The following is a 16,470-nucleotide window of genomic DNA, read 5'->3' on the forward strand; positions in this document are numbered from 1 at the left end:
GTTCAAGACCTCCCTCCCTTCCCTCAAATATTTTTAAATGAAATTAAAAGAAAGATCCAGCCCAAGTGCCTCTTCTCCCCCACTGATTCCCACACTCTTGTAACAGATGACCTCACAACAGCACTGAGCGCACGGCTCTGGTGTCCAGCAGGCACGGTATTAATACGCCTTGCCTCTCTCCTGTCAGACTGCAACCTGGCTTTATGCACCTGGATGTCCTCAGCACGCAGTTCTGGGGCAGGCACATAAAATGTCAAGGAACTGACTGAACGAACTAAGAGCTCCTGGATGGGTCCGGGAACTCGCCCGGGCACAGGGTGCCAAAAGGCAGGCAAGCCCGTCCCGCGGCCTGGGGAAGAACCGACAGGCGGCCGCGGTGAGCGCCCGGGCGCCCGGCAGGTGGCGCCGCATCCCCAGGCCGGGCCCTCTCGGCGCGCGGTCACGCAGCCGCTCTTCCTTCCGCCGCGGCGGCCCCCGGGTGCGGCTCCGCGCTCACCGTGGGCCCTGCGCGAGTCTCCGGCTCGGGTCCCTGCCCCGCGCCGCGCTGGGCGCCATGGCGCTCCCGGGAGCCCGGGCCCGGGCCTGGGGCTGGGCGGCAGCAGCCAGAGCCGCCCAGAGGCGCCGCCGCATGGAGGGAGCGGGAGGGTCCCCGAGTCCTGAGCCTGGGGGCCCGCGCGCGGCGCTTTACGTACACGTGAGTAGGGGGCGGGGGACGGGGCGGAGCCCGAGGTGTGTGGCCGCAGCCTTGACCGTGACTGTGGAGCCGCTTTACGCACACGTGAGTGGGGGGCGGGGGACGGGGCGAAGCCCGCGGTGTGTGGCCGCAGCCTTGACCGTGACTGTGGCGCCGCTTTACGCACACGTGAGTGGGGGGCGGGGCGGAGCCCGCGGTGTGTGGCAGTAGCTGTGGCCGTGACCATGGCAGTCCAAAACCCAGTTGGCGGCTTGTCACTCTATGAACTCGCCTGCTGTGTTTCCGTGCCCCCGTATGAGGTCTGGGATGGGACCCAGAGCCCTGGCAGGGAAAAGCCTTGGTCCGGAAACCTGAAGCCTCTGCTACTCACCAGCTCGGTGACTTTGACCAAGTGGTTCAAATTTCCTAACAGTTTTTCTCTTAGCAAGACAAACTTTTTGTACAGAGCAATGGTCTGATTCGGTAGCTGGGAAAGACTCATAGGAAAATTGTATGGAAATTCTATGACCCCAGAAACAGCTTGGGTTGAGTTCCTTCCTGACGTCTGCTGGTTGGAAGAGGCAGCATAACAAAGTAGTGAGCCTCAGTTTTCTCACATTGAAGTGCTTATAATAACCCCACTGCGACCTGTCTTGGGGAGTTGTGTGGCTTAGATGTCCTGCCTTCTGTGGAAGGACCTTGGAATGGGGGTGGGGATGGGGATGTGTGCGACTGAACCCTGGAAGTGGCCTGGGCAGCTCGGAATCTCCTCTCACCTCACACGTGCACTCACTGCCCCCAGTGGCCTTACTGCGAGAAGCGCTGCAGTTACTGCAACTTCAACAAGTACATCCCTCAAGGCCTGGAGGAGGCTGCCATGCAGAAGTGTCTGGTGACCGAAGCGCAGACACTGCTGCGGCTCAGCGGGGTGCAACGGTGGGTAGTGGGGGCTGCAGGCCGCGTTTCGTGAATTATTTGGAGGAGTGGTGGGGGATAGGTGCAGGCATCCTAGAGGGCTTCCCCAGGTTTCCTTTCTCCATCCTCTTTCCCCAGCGTGGAGTCTGTGTTCTTTGGTGGGGGGACCCCCAGTCTAGCCAGTCCCCACACAGTGGCTGCTGTCCTGGACGCTGTGGCACAGACAGCCCACCTGCCTGCAGACTCGGAAGTCACATTGGAGGCTAATCCCACTTCAGCTCCAGCCTCCAGGCTGGCGGAGTTCGGGGCAGCAGGGGTCAACAGGTTGTCCATAGGCCTCCAGGTAACCCATGGCACCCACCCCATCCCAGTGCACCTCACCCTTCAGTGCTCTCTCACCTTTGGTCACATTCCTTCATTCAGCATTGATTGAGCTCCTTCTGGATGCCAGGGACACTGTAGGGCCTGGTGTAACACTTTTGTAACTCCTTGTCTGCTGCTGTCATAGACCACAAACTTCGTGAGAAAGGGATCAGACGTGGCTTTTTCTATTTCAAGCACCCACCATAGTGCCTGACATGTAGTAGGTGCTCAAAAAGAATTTGCCACATGACTGGAGACACGGGGGAAGCAGACATGTAGCCAGATCATTGCAGCATGGTGAATGTCGCCTGTAAAGGGGGTCTCTGTAAAAGGCTTTCAGAGTACAGCCTGAAGGGAGCTCAGTCTGATGAAATCACTGAAACTTCCTGGAGGAGGTAATGTTTGAATGAAGAGGAAGAGTTCCCCAGGTAGGGGCACATGGGAGGAAATGACACAGGACGTGGAAGAGCCTGGCATGTTTTAGGGGAGCTGTGAGTCATTCCTTGTGACTGGAGAGGCTGGAGACAAGGCTTCAAGGTAGAGTCGAAAACCTTTGGTGCCTACTAAGAAGTTTGGGCTCTTTCCTAGTAGTGATAGGGAGCCATTGAAGGTTTTTAAGTAGGGAGAAACCTATTCCTCTCAGGTTGACCTCTGATATTTCCATAGGACTTCCAGGTTGTGGGCTTTGTTCTGGTGGGATATACTGACAGAAACACATCATTTCTAAGATATACTTACCCCAAAATGCATATCTTGAATCTGATTGTGAGGAAACATCAGGTAATCCTAAATTAAGAGATGTTTAAAAAATTATTGTGGTAAGAACAGACAGAATGAGATCTACCCACTTAACAGATTTTTAAATGTACAGCAGTGTTACCTTTAAACAGTGTTGTGCAGCCGATCTCTAGAAATTCTTCATTTTAAAAAACAACTGGCTTGAATTCTTCAAAAATGTCAATGTCATGAGAGACAAAGAAAGGCTGGGAATCTAAAGAAGACAGGAGACTGCTGACTGCAAAATGTGGGCCCTGACTGGGGAGGAAGGGAGAAATTACTACAGTAGGTGTTATTGGGACAATCAGCCAAATTTGAATATGACTATGGATTACGTAATGGTATTGTGTCAATGTTGCATTTCCTAAACTCTGTAATTGGATTGTGGTTATGTAAGAGAGTATCCTTGTTCTTAGGAAATACTCACTTAAGTATTTAGAGGTTAGGGAGTATAACATCTATAACTGCTATTCAATATAGTGGCCACTATCCACAGACTAGTGAACATTTGCAATGTGGTAAATTAATTTTAATTCAGTTAAATTTAAATAATCACATGCAGGTACTACCTATCATATTGGACAGTACAGCTATAGAGCATTTCCACCATTGTAGAAAGTTCTTTTGGACAATGATGGTTTATACCTTACTGCTAAATGACTCAGCATAATAGCATGTATGTTTAAAGAGACACAAATCTGAACAAATATTGGTGAATCTAGATGAAAGTGTTTTTTGTGATTTTCTTTCAAGTTTTCTGTAGGCTAGAATTATTTAAAAATGAAAAGTAGGCCAGGCGTGGTGGCTCATGCCTGTAATCCCAGCACTTTGTAAGGTCAAGGTGGATGGATCACCCGAAGTCTGGAGTTTGAGACCAGCCTGGCCAACATAGCGAAACCCCATCTCTACTAAAAATACAAAAAATTAGCCAGGCATGGTGGCAGGCATCTGTAATCCCTGTCTCACCCAGCTACTCGGGAGGCTGAGGCAGGAGCATCGCTTGAACCCAGGGGGCAGAGGTTGCAGCAAGCCAAGATTGTGCCACTGCACTCCAGCCTGGGCAAGAGCAAAACTCCATCTAAAGGAAAAAAAAAAAAAAGTAAAGTAAAGACTGTTGGATTTGGAGTCAGACAGCCCTAAATTCCAGGTCGAACTTTGCAACTGTATGGCCTTGGGCAAGTTACTTAACACCTCTGAACCTCAGTTTTCTCATCTGTAAAATGGAACTGATATTGGAGGGTTACAAAGATTAAACACTGCATAAACGTGCTTGGCACATAGCGAACCTTCCCTGAACAGCAGTTCTTGGGCCAGCTTGACTTTCCACCTCCTGCCTTCCAGCTGCCTGCCACATGCTGTGTTCTCCCTGTGTCTGTGTCTACAATGGGGTGGAGGGTTCTTGTCTGTTTCTGAGCTGCGGGTATGCTTATACCCACCCTCTTTTCCCAGTCCCTAGATGACACTGAGCTCCGGCTGCTGGGACGGACGCACTCAGCCAGCGATGCTCTGCGAACGCTGGCAGAGGCCAGGTGCCTCTTTCCCGGGCGCGTGTCCGTGGACTTGATGCTGGGGCTGCCAGCCCAGCAGGTGGGACCGTGGCTTGGGCAGCTGCAGGAACTGCTGCACCACTGTGACGACCACCTCTCCCTCTACCAGCTGTCCCTGGAGCGGGGCACCGCCCTCTTTGCCCAGGTACAGCAGGGCGCTCTCCCAGCCCCTGACCCGGAGCTCGCGGCTGAGATGTACGAGAGGGGCCGGGCCGTCCTTCGGGAGGCTGGCTTCCGCCAGTATGAGGTCTCCAACTTTGCCCGGAATGTGAGTCCTGGGGCTGATGGCTGGAGGCGGAGCATGGGCAGACAGCGGTGTTACTGGGGCATTGTGACCTTCTGAAGAGAAGGATCCCGACTGGGCACTCTCAGACCTGAGATGGTGGGACATTCTAACCTGGGGCCCCTTACCTGAGCAGAAACGGGCCTGCCCTCTTCACTCTGCACTATTTCCTCCTCCCCGCAGGGGGCGCTCAGTACACACAATTGGACTTACTGGCAGTGTGGTCAGTACCTTGGCATTGGGCCTGGTGAGTCCCGTCAGCTACAGAAAGGATGACTCAGGAGAGGAATGTCGTGGCTGTGAGAACTTGGGCCACATTAACCTTTCCAGGCCTCTATTTTCTCATATGTAAAATGTGGCAAAAAGTAATATCTCCCTGTAGAACTGTTGAGCATGAATAATAAGGGGTTTGATGTCACGCCTTGCACTGCGGTTCTCAGCCTTTGGTGTGTGAGAGAACCTCCTAGAGGGCTTGTTAAAACCCAGGCTGCTGGGCCCCACCTCCAGAATTTGCAATTGGACAGGGCTGGAGGAGAGCCTAAGAATTTACATGTCAGTATTTTAGGATAGATGATAAAAAGAAAAAAAAGGGAGGGGGTGGTGTCACGTGCCTCTAATCCACGCTACTTGGGAAGCTGAGGTGGGAAGAGCGCTTGAGCCCAGGGGTCCAAGACCAGCCTGACAGCATAGTGAGACCCCATCTCAAAGAAAAAAACCAAAAGAAAAGAATTTACATTTCTAGCCTGTTAGAGGCAGTTGCTCCAGGGACCACGTGATTTAAATCTGGTGAGCACATAGTATTAGCAGCTGCTAATGTGGGGATGGGTGTTGATGTTGTCAGGGGCCCACGGGCGATTCATGCCCCAGGGGGCTGGAGGCCACACCCGGGAGGCTCGGATCCAGACATTGGAGCCTGACAACTGGATGAAGGAGGTGATGCGGTTTGGCCATGGCACCCGGAAGCGTGTGCCCCTGGGCAGGCTGGAGCTGTGAGCATCCAAGGGCACAGGTCTCCCCCAGGGGCCCCACTCCCCAGAACCACCTCCACCTGTACTTCTTTTATTTCCTGGCTTGCCCTGGCCCCTGCCCTGCCACATACTGCCTGGTCCCTGTTAGCCGCCTCTAAATGCATCCCAGGGTAGAATGTGAAGAACGGGAGGAGCACGGGCCTCCTCTCCAAGACTCCTTGATGATTTTTCTTTGAGGCTGGAGGAAGTTTTGGCCCTGGGGCTACGCACTGATGTGGGGATCACTCACCAGGTAAGGAGTTGGGATTCTTGCACATCACTCCCTCCTAAGTCTTGCAGAATCAATTCCCCCTCCCTACCACCCCCCCCACACACATACATATACACCTCTAGTTCCTGTGGGATTGGCAGCTAGAAGTGGGGCCTGGGTCTAGCTGAGGCCCGATGGGCATAAGCAGTGGGCAGTGTGGTGCATAGCTAAGAACCCTAGACCAGGGCTGCAGAGACCCAAGTTCCAGGCCCCATTCTACCGCAGCCTTGGACACAAACCTTCCACATCTCTGAATCTCAATTTTCTGAGCTGTGTGAAGCAATGGATAGATAAAGGGTTTCCAAATGTTTTTAAGGAGCACTGAGACCTTTCATGGGAAGCACAGTAGATAACGATCAAGCAAACCCAGAGCTGCTCTGGATAAAGTCAGAGCCATAAAGCCCTGGCTGGGGGTGGCTGAGAGGGGAGGAAAGAGAGGGGGAATAGAGGAAGGCCTGGCTTGGCTGGAAGCTGGGTTCCGGCCTCAGTGGAACAGGTGTGAAAGTGCTCACCTCCCTGCTGGCCCACTGGTCTGGTTCTGGTTTCATGCATGTCAGCTGCTGAAATCTCCATACTGGAGCGGCCCCTCCCCCATCTCTCACCACCACCCATCCACATGGCCTGGAATAGCCAGGCCAGCTCCCCACCTCAGACCCTCTGGCTTCCCCAGCACTGGGAGCAGTTTGAGCCCCAGCTGACCCTGTGGGACATGTTTGGAGCGAACAAGGAGGTGCAGGAGCTGCTGGAGCGGGGCCTACTGCAGCTGGATCACAGGTGTGTTGGGGGTGCTGGGCAGAGGGGGCTGAGGTATCCCAGGGAGCCCTGACTACAGCTTCACAGACCCAGGAGAAGTAAGAAAGACTGGGGCCTGTGGGTGCTGGGGACTTTGGCCCTGGTGGGGGATGGACTTGAAATTGGTAAGATGAAGTAGTCACCTTTGGGCCTCTTGGTTTTCCAGGGGTCTTCGGTGTTCCTGGAAGGGTCTGGCTGTGCTGGACTCTCTCTTGCTGACCCTCCTGCCTCAGCTCCAAGAGGCCTGGCAGCAGAGAGCCCCCTCCCCCGTACCAGGAGGATGACCAGATGTTCCTGTGTTCCAGGGTAATGCCAGGTGGGCTTTGAGGGCTGGGTCGGCCCTGTCTCTGCTCCATGTGGCCATTGTCCAGCCCTGGCATCCCCAGGGGAATGGCAGCAGTGAGGTAGATGGGAGGACATTTCTGGTCCGGGAGCTTGCATCCCATTCAGCATCTCCGGACATGTGTTCCATGGCTGGGAGTTGCTTACCACCCACGTCAGCTTCTGTTTACCTTTTGACATCAACGAATGAACAGTGTTTGGAAATCTTTCTACAGGCAGTTACCTCCCGAGGAGAAGCCTTCCTTACTTTGGAGTAAGGTCCTAAGACAGCTGGACGAATCAGGAAAACCATGTCCCCTCTAGGTATTATTAATATACGCAGGAAGGATCTACTGTAGGAATGAAGTATTTATAAAACCATTGAAAGGGACAGAGAAGTGAAAATTGGAGAAAGCCAGCAGCAACTGTCAGAAACGAGCAACGTGCAGGAGTCACAGAAGACTCCTGCTGATGGTCTCAGCTTCCAGCAGCACAAAAGCAGGTGATGTACAGGAAAATGCTCAGAAGATGCTGCAGAACCTCATGCCTACTGCCTGCCATGGCTGGAAAAGGAATCGTGGCTTCTAGAAGTGCCTCTCATTAGTGGACTTTAAAGCAAATCCTGGCGGGCAGGAAATGCTGAGGAATATAGTTCTCAGGCTTCAAGCCTCGACCGTAAGGGAGAGAACACAGAAGGACTTGATGTATGCTGGTGGGTCCATGTGTGTCCAGCACAGCAGCCTGCTGGACTCTGAGGACTGGGAAAGATCAGAGCAAGCCTTGCCTCATCTTTGGGCAACTGGAATATGTTTGGGGTGACAGGAGCCACACAGACTCTCCTCAGTCCCCTCACCCACTCCCTTCCCCCTGTGTCTTTCCCTTGAGAGTGAAGGCGGGTGGAGTTGACCAGAGAAAGTGGAGAGAATTCGGGAAAGACCCAAAGTGTTTGTAATTCTTCTTTGTCCTTTTACCTACAGAGATAGTCACATGGTTCTACTTAAATAGCCTAATAATCACATCTGGAGCCTGCATTGACTGTGGTCCTCACCTTTGTCTGAGCTCCTTCTTAGAGCGCAGAATCCTGATTTTGGGACTAGAAGCTTAGTCTAGGGTCCTTCCTCCACTCCCTACATTTCATTTTGAAAGATTTCAGACCTACAGAAAAGATGAAAGGATAGTTCAGTGGAGACCTTATATTCTTTGTCTACTATGTATCTGGAAAGTCTGGAAATAGGCAAATTTTCATAATGCCATCAGGGACATCTTCAATCTATTGAAAAATATGATAGGCCAGACAGGGTGTCTCACGTCTGTAATCCCAGCACTTTGGGAGGCTGAGATGGGAGAATCACTTGAGCCAAAGAGTTTGAGACCAGCCTGGGCAACATAGCAAAACTCTGTCTTTAAAAAAATTAAAAAATAAAGTGTTTCCAGACTCTGTGGTCACCCTATAGATTCATGAATTGTTAATTTTTGGCCACATTTATATCATCTTTAGATGGATATGTGTGTATAATTTTTTGACTGAATAATTAAAAAGTTGTAGACATCAGGCTGGGCACAGTGGCTCATGCCTGTAATCCCAGCACTTAGGGAAACAGGTGGGCAGATCACTTGAGGTCAGGAGCTCAAGACCTGCCTGGCCGACATGGTGAAACCCCATCTCTACCAAAAAAATACATAAGTCAGCCAGGCGTGATCGCATGCACCTGTAGTCCCAGCTTCCTGGGAGGCTTAGCAGGAGAATCACTTGAACCTGGGAGGTGGAGGTTGACAGCAAGCCGAGATCATGCCACTGCACTCCAGTCTGGGCTACAGAGCAAGACTCCGTCTCAAAATAAATAAATTCATTAACCACATACAATCATTATAGATAGTTTTAGTCTTTCTTAGAAAAGAGCTTTCCATTTTTTGAAGGGCTGATACTTTTTGGGAGGCAGGGACAGGACCTTGCTGTGTCGCCAAAGCTGGAATGCCATGGCATGACCACAACTCACTGTAGTTGTGACCTCTCAGGTTCAAGTGGTCCTCCCACCTCAGCCTCCCAAGTAGCTGAGACTACAGGTGTGCATCACCATGCCTGGATAATTTTTTAATTTTTTGTAGAGCCGGGCGCGGTGGCTCATGCCTGTAATCCCAGCACTTTGGGAGGCCGAGGCGGGTGGATCACAAGGTCAAGAGATCGAGACCATCCTGGTCAACATGGTGAAACCCCGTCTCTACTAAAAATACAAAAAATCAGCTGGGCATGGTGGCACGTGCCTGTAATCCCAGCTACTCGGGAGGCTGAGGCAGGAGAATTGCCGGAACCCAGGAGGCGGAGGCTGCGGTGAGCCGAGATCATGCCATTGCACTCCAGCCTGGGTAACGGGAGCGAAACTCCGTCTCAAAAAAAAATTTTTTTTTTGTAGAGATAGGGTCTCCTTATATTTCCCAGGCTGGTCTCAAACTCCTGGGCTCAAGTGATCCTTCCATCTCAGCTCCCAAAGTGCTGGGATACAGATGTGAGCCACTGTGACTGATGAAGGGCTGATACTCTTAACCTGGACTTGGTGTGTTGTATGTGTGAGACAGAGTGGGAGGGGCATCTTCCTGGGAAGAGGTTCCATCAGTTTCATACCTTATGTCACAGGGTACCATGATGCCAGAAGTAATCTAGTACCACTGCCAAATGAGGCATGCTAAGCTCAGCCTCTAGCTGGGTGACTAAAGATGGGGCCTCCCCACCTCTCAGGTAGGCACATACATTTCCCATGTGCCCAGTGGGTGTGAATATCCGTCCTTCTTTGACCCTGTGGTAACATGGTAAGTGTTACTACCTCTCCTTTATTCATGAAATATTAAGCAAGCACGAATGGTGTGCCAGGGGCTGCACTGGGCATGCAGAGAGGAACAAGACCTGTCCTGGCCCTCGAGGAACTCGCTGCCAGGTTGATAGATGTGTAAAGAGATTAATTCCAGACTTGTCAGTCAAGGTATGCAGGCAGGTCATGGGAGCCAGGGGCACATTTGGTTCTGAGGGGCTAGGAGCAGGACAGGGGATACCATTTTCTTACTACCTCCATTGCCCCTGCTGCCCTGGAAAGCCTGGCCCTGGGGCAGCCTGTGGGGTGACCCGTGCTGCTTGGGGAGCTGCTTCCTGAGACTTCCTCTGATCTTGACATTCAAGAAGCGAGCACGGGGCCGAGGCAGGTGCACCATCAGATAACCTGGGACCGCTCAGGTTTCTCCCCGCTGCCAGGGCTTGTGCCACCTGAGATGTCCAGGCCTCCCTGCTGGGACACCTCATGAGACCTGTGCAGAGGAGCTGGGTGGAAGCCAGGGCCAAGTAGGGGTGGCACAGATCACCTTCTGTGACTCAGTCTGGTCTTACCCTCACCAGATGAATCAGAAGCTCCTGGAGGTAGAGCCCGGGAATCTAGTTTTTCAATGTTTGTACATGGTCCTAATGATCATTCCCTTTTGGGAACCCCTGATTACAGTCATTTCTTGCCTTCCATCCCAGGAGGCTGGGGCAGGAGGAAAGGGAGACATAGCTATTTCCAGTGTCCCATGACAAAGTAGGAAGAGGGTCCTTCATTTCAGGTCCCAGCCCTTGCACGGCTCATCCGTCAGGGGGCTTCTCCTCCCCCATTGTGGGACCTGTTGTCATCTTTTCACCTGCCTTACATGGACACAAGTAAAAGGGGTGAACAACCCCCTTGGTGATGAAGTTGGGGACGTATGGTACGTGTGTGGTTACAGCTTGAAGCACCAAACCTTCTGCATGCAGGTAGAGCACCGATCATTTGAAAGCCCATGAGCCACCCCACCCCATTGCTGAGCAGTGTGAAGTAGACAGGACAGCTGTTTTTGTTTCCATTTTACAAAGAGACGCACTCATAGAGGTTCCCTAACTTGACTCAAGTCCTATAGGCAGTAAGTAGAAGATCTGGCATAACACTTCTGGGCATCCAGAAGTTTCTGTCCCATCACTGTTTTATCCTTGTTGTAGGTCAAGGTCAAGTGGCTTGCCTCTTAAATTAGGCAGAGTCCTGACCTCTCAAATTTGGGGGTGGGGAGGGTGAGAGTCTCACTGTGTCTCCCAGGCTGGAGTGCAATGTTATGATCACAACTCACTGCAGCCTCAAACTCCCAGGCTCAAGTGATCCTCCCACATCAGCTCTCCAGTCCCATGTAGCTGGCATCATGCCTGTGAGAACACTCATCTCTCCTCTCACCCCCTTCTGCGAAGAAAAGAATTTTTAATAATAGAATGAAATAACTTGTGTGGTAGATTGTATTATGTCCAAAGCATTTGCTACCCCTCCTTGGCACGCACCTCACCTGAGGGCCTCGGGAGGATTATATGCCCCGACCTCGTTGAGTCTGGAAGGGCCATGAAACTTGCCTGGCACTAACCAGTGCCAGGTGGGTGGTCCATCAGCTGTCTGTTGCAGTGACCTGCAATGTCCACACGGAGACTGTTTTGTCAGCCCAGATCCCAGGGTAAAGAAGCTGGTCAGAGCAGCCAGCCATAAGAGACATGAACAGCAGAGAGAAACGAACCTCTGCCATTGTAGACCAGTAGGCTTTCCAGTTGGTGCTGCGCCGGAATTGAGACTAAACTGCCTGATTCAGTTTGTAATCCCACCATTCAAAGATTAGCCATTGTTAAGATTCTGGCATATAACTTAGCAGAAATTCTGATATACAAATGAATGTATTTAGATACACAATCTTACAAAAATGGGATGATAGACATCTTACTTTGGAGCTTTCTTGTCTTATCTAACGTGCAGTGAGTGTCTTTCTATGGTAAATTTGTATCTATATCCAGTTTTTCAGTGTTGGGATCACAGCGTGTCTCCATTGTTACTAATGCATGGTTATGCCAAAAACTGTAGTTTTCCCAGTTTCTTTTCTTTCCTTTCTTTCTTTTTTTGACATCTCTGTCACCGAGGCTAGAGTGGAGTGCACGGTCACAGCCCACTGCAGCCTCAACCTCCTGGGCTCAAGCAATCTTTCCACCTTAGCCTCGTGAGTAGCTGGAACCATCACACGCAGCTAATTTTTAAAGTTTTGTAGAGACAGGTTTCTGCCACGTGACCCAGGTTGCTTTTGAACTGCTGAGCTCAAGCAATCCTCCCGCCTTGGCCTCCCAAAGTGCTGGGATCACTGGGGCTACAGGTCTGAGCCACCACTCTCAGCCTCCAGTTTCTTTTTTTTCTTTCTTTCTTTTTTTAAGACAGAGTAGTGCTCTGTCACCTAGACTGGAGTGCAATGGTGCGATCTTGGCTCACTGCAACCTCTGTCTCCCCAGGTTCAAACAATTCAACATCAACCTCCCAGGCTCAAGTGATCCTCCCACCTCAGTTCTCCACCCCTTTGTAGCTGATACTACAGATGCACACCACAATACCCAGCTAATTTTTAATTTTTTTTTTCTTTGAGACAGAGTCTCACTCTGTCACCCAGGCTGTAGTGCAGTGGCACAATCTCGGCTCACTGCAACCTCTGCCTCCCAGGTTCAAGTGATTCTCCTGCCTCACCTCCTCAGTAGCTGGGACTACAGGTATGCACCACCACTCCCAGCTACTTTTTGTATTTTTAGTAGAGAGAGGGTTTCACCATGTTGGTCAGGCCGGTACTGACCTCGTGATCCACCTGCCTCAGGCTCCCAAAGTGCTGGGATTACGGGCATGAGCCACTGTACCTGGCTAATTTTTAAATTTTTTACAGAGATGCAGTCTCATTATGTTTCCCAGGCTGGTCTTGAACTCCTGGCTTCAAGTGATCCACTCACCTCAGTCTCCCAAAATATTGGGATCACAGGCATGAGCCACTGTGCCCAGCTTAATGTTTGATAAATATAAACTCTTTAAGTTATTGCATATATATATATGTATATATATATACTCTGTGATGAACATGTTATGTAAATATTTTTATACACTGGTTTGATCATTTTCTTAGGTTTAGGATAAATCCCAAGAAGTGGATTTGCTGACTCTGAGGATTTGCACATTCATTGTTTGGATACACAATGCCAAACTACCCTCCAGGAAGCCTGCCGAGTTCACATTCTTGCCAGCCTGCTAGTGCTCTTTTCTCTACAGCTTCATCAGTAGCAAGCATGATCAATTTTTCTAGATGATTCCAACATGAAAAGAATTTTTTTTTTTTTTTTGAGATGGAGTCTCGCTCTGTCCCCCTGGCTGGAATGCAGTGGCTTGATCTCGGCTCGCTGCAACCTCTGCCTCCTGGATTCAAGTGATTCTCTTGCCTCAGCCTCCTGAGTAGCTGGGACTACAGGTGCACGCCATCATGCCTTGCTAATTTTTTTTTTTTTTTTTTTTTTTTTTTTAGTAGTAGAGATGGGGTTTTGACATGTTGGCCATGCTGGTCCCGAACTCCTGACCTCAGGTGATCTGCCCATCTCAGCCTCCCAAAGTGCTGAGATTACAGGCATGAGCCACCACGCCCAGCCTGAAGAGCATTCTTGATCCTAGCTTTATCATCAGTACTGCCTTGGCAACTGTTTGGTTCATCTGATTATCACTGCCAAGTCAGAAAGCAAAGGGAATACAACCTCTGGGACCATCTAGGTAGAAGACTGAGCTGGAACTCAGTCTAATTTCCATGTCTTGTACATTACCTCTGAGTTGCTCTGACTCAGAAGTCCCCCTCCTGGGAGAATTCCAGGTCTCCCTTTTATCTTTCTCTCCTTGCTGGCCCTTCTCCCTGAGGGGATTTTTGAAGCCAATTTAAAAATTATTATTATGAAACCACATAATAGAAATATTGGACAGAATTCTAAATGAAAAAGAAAAAAGGATCAGCCGAAATCAGTCCCAACAAATTACATCGTTTTTATTTGCCTGTGTTCCCTTCCAGTCCTAGTCTAAATGCATGCCATATTTTTACCCAGATGTGACCCTGGCCCAGATCTAATTTTGCATTCTGCCCCTTTCAGTTCTCATTGTCGTAAGCAGTTTTCCACATTGCTACATGGTCATCATCTTATTCTAATTGTTGCACAATGTTCCAATGAGTGAATAATTTAATCATCATTACCCTAATGTAAGTCACTTACGTGGCTGCTCAGTATCCCTGTAATAAACACTGCCGTAGTGCATGTTGTTTGTGGATATGGCTTCTTCCTTCATTTGAATTATTTCCTCAGGTCAATTCTCAAGAGTGGGATAGGTCAAAAGGTAAGAAGGCTTTAATGATTCAGGGCATGAGAACTGGAACATTGTTTTCCAAAGCGTTTTTCTTTTGTTTATTTTCCTTCTCAAAAGTTAATACATGCTATCTTTCAACCATCTAGAAGAAAGCAAAAATTCTACTACCCAGAAATTACCACTACTAACATTTGGCCAACCATCCCTTCAGGCGTCTCTGGATATGCATACCCATCTATATGTATAATCTGCATAGATATACATATAGATGTAGACATAAAAATAATTTTTCACAAAAGGGATCACATCCCTGTGCCAGTTTTGCAACCTGTTTTTTTACTCAACAACATGTCCTGGGTTTTTCTAATTGGTTCTGCCACCACCAGTGCCTAGGTGGTAGCAAAATGTAGTACAGCAATAGCTGTAAGCCACACACCGTACCAAGAATTTTATGTACATTAGCTCATTTCAGCTCTGCAAGGACCCAATGAGATAAGTTCTATTATCATCATGCCCACTTTACAAATGAGGAAACGGGCTCAGAGAAATTGACGGCACAGGGTCACAGAGCTAGGGAGTGGTGGGGCTGGCACTCCAAAACAGACACTTACACAAGTAATACTCAAACACATTTCTATTGTAAAAGATAAAAATAATAAATGCAAGCAAGAGCATAGCATAGAAACTAAGGCGTGAAAGTCGCATTTACACTTCCACAGAGGTTTGGTGTGTGTATCAGTTAAGTTTAGGTTCAATTGCATATAACAGAAAACCAAAATAGCATAGGCTTAAACAAGATAGGATTTATTTTTCTGCACATAAAAGAAGTCTGGACCTCGCATTTCAGGGCTAGCCTGGTGGGCTCATGCTCATTAGTCATGAAGAGCCCATTTTCAGTTTATGGCTTCATCCCTAAGCTCTCCACGTGGACTAATATTGTCCCTGGATCTCCAGCCATCATGCCCGCATTCCAGGCAGCAAGGAGATGGCTGGAGGGGCAATGCCATGGTTTTTCCCAGTCGAATCAGCCCCTTTCTAAAGAGCTTTCCCTAAAGCCCCCCTACCCTATGATATCTCTTTGTTTCTTTAAAAAAAAATTATTTTTTTGAGATGGAGTCTCACTCTGTTACCCAGGCTGGAGTGCAGTGGCATGATCTTGGTTCACTGCAACCTCCGCCTCCTGGTTCAAGTGATTCTCCTGCCTCAGCCTTCCAAATAGCTGGGACTACAGACGTGAGCCACCATGCTCAGCTAATTTCTGTATTTTTGGTAGAGGCAGGGTTTCACCATGTTGGTTGGCCTGGCTGGTCTCGAACTCCTGATCTCAGGGGATCTGCTCACCTCAGCCTCCCAAATTGCTGGGGGTATAGGTGTGAGCCACTGCGCCTGGTCTGGTATCAGTTTATTTCTAACTGGCCACCCTTATCCATAGGGAGGCTGTGCAGTATAGTTTATAAACTGAGCATTTTGTAGCTTCTCCACCCCATGTTCCCCCCATAATATAAGTGCTTGGTTAATTTTTTTTTAAGGGGGAAAGAATAGATATTCAGATAAAATTAGATAATTCTGCCACCATGTATATCCTTCCCAGTCCTTTCCTATAAATTTAAATATGTATTTTTGTCTTTTTAGAAGTGAGTTTTCCAGAAATTTCAACTACGTTAATATATTTCAGTCCATCTTTGGCCTTTGGATTTTTTCTGTTAGTCCCAGGCCCAGACATTAGTTCCACCTCCGGAGATGTGGTTGGTGTTGAAGCTGGCCTTCTCCTCCCAAGAGAGGCAGTCTCATGTTGGTGGCTAGGCCTGCTTGCATTTGAATTTGAATCTTGACTGTCACTTCCTACTATACAACTAGGAAGGACACGTCTGTCATCTGAGTCCTAGTTTTCTTGACTGTTGGTGAGGGGGTTGGACCAACTCCAGGTTCTTAAGCTTGTCTGTGCATCAGAACAGTCAGAAGCTCCAAAATGCTCATTCTGGCCCCCACCCCCCTCCACCCCTGCACCTCGGCTCAGATCTACAGAATTGCTGGATCCAGGAGTCTGTATTTTTTAAAAAGCTCCCCTGAGCCTGACATTCAGACATGTTCAGAATCGCTGCACTAGCCAGGGCCTGAGAGTGGCTTGTAGGCTGGGCTCTCTGTGCGGGCGGTGAGAGGAGGGTGGTGGTCCTCGGCCACTCTGTCTCCCAGAGCCAGTTGGCCCTGCTTTGTCCTTTTGGGTCAGAGTTCCCATTTTACATCCCGCCTGAGCCACAGTCAATTCTCCCTGCTTTCTCAGGGCTGGGGCTGGGGGTGAAAGAGTGGTGAGGATCCTGCAGCGTGAGTGGGATTGGGGGGCTGCCACAGCAATGC

General features: G+C 49.7%; 1 protein-coding gene across 3 annotated transcripts; it reads left to right on the forward strand.

Annotated features, from left to right (window-relative positions):
- The first annotated feature begins 448 nt into the window (after nucleotides 1-448).
- On the forward strand, nucleotides 449-7,980 carry RSAD1 (radical S-adenosyl methionine domain containing 1). Of its 3 annotated transcripts, none has more exons than XM_032280002.1 (10): nucleotides 455-694; nucleotides 1,476-1,609; nucleotides 1,727-1,931; nucleotides 4,178-4,420; nucleotides 4,742-4,805; nucleotides 5,400-5,547; nucleotides 5,764-5,818; nucleotides 6,507-6,610; nucleotides 6,795-6,944; nucleotides 7,186-7,980. In XM_032280002.1, exons 1-9 carry the CDS (start codon nucleotides 554-556, stop codon nucleotides 6,910-6,912), a joined length of 1,212 nt encoding a protein of 403 aa, XP_032135893.1. In that variant the 5' UTR covers nucleotides 455-553; the 3' UTR covers nucleotides 6,913-6,944; nucleotides 7,186-7,980. The 3 variants fall into 3 exon arrangements, 2 of the variants coding, with proteins under 2 accessions (XP_032135893.1, XP_032135892.1); XM_032280001.1 differs by having other exon boundaries at nucleotides 456-694; nucleotides 4,178-4,543; XR_004269576.1 differs by lacking the exons at nucleotides 5,764-5,818; nucleotides 7,186-7,980 and having other exon boundaries at nucleotides 449-694; nucleotides 4,178-4,543.
- The last annotated feature ends 8,490 nt before the right edge of the window (nucleotides 7,981-16,470 follow it).

The sequence above is a fragment of the Sapajus apella genome, unplaced genomic scaffold, assembly GCF_009761245.1.
Source record: "Sapajus apella isolate SASKATOON/1434 unplaced genomic scaffold, GSC_monkey_1.0 scaffold12, whole genome shotgun sequence".
Lineage (NCBI taxonomy): Eukaryota > Metazoa > Chordata > Mammalia > Primates > Cebidae > Sapajus > Sapajus apella.

What these genes read in the sequence shown, in the direction of transcription:
- RSAD1 (XM_032280001.1), top strand. Translation starts at nt 554, where the DNA reads ATGGCGCTCCCGGGAGCCCGGGCCCGGGCCTGGGGCTGGGCGGCAGCA. An exon ending in GCGCGGCGCTTTACGTACAC is followed by an intron (nt 695 to 1,475) that starts GTGAGTAGGGGG and finishes CACTGCCCCCAG; the next exon opens with TGGCCTTACTGCGAGAAGCG. An exon ending in CGGCTCAGCGGGGTGCAACG is followed by an intron (nt 1,610 to 1,726) that starts GTGGGTAGTGGG and finishes CTCTTTCCCCAG; the next exon opens with CGTGGAGTCTGTGTTCTTTG.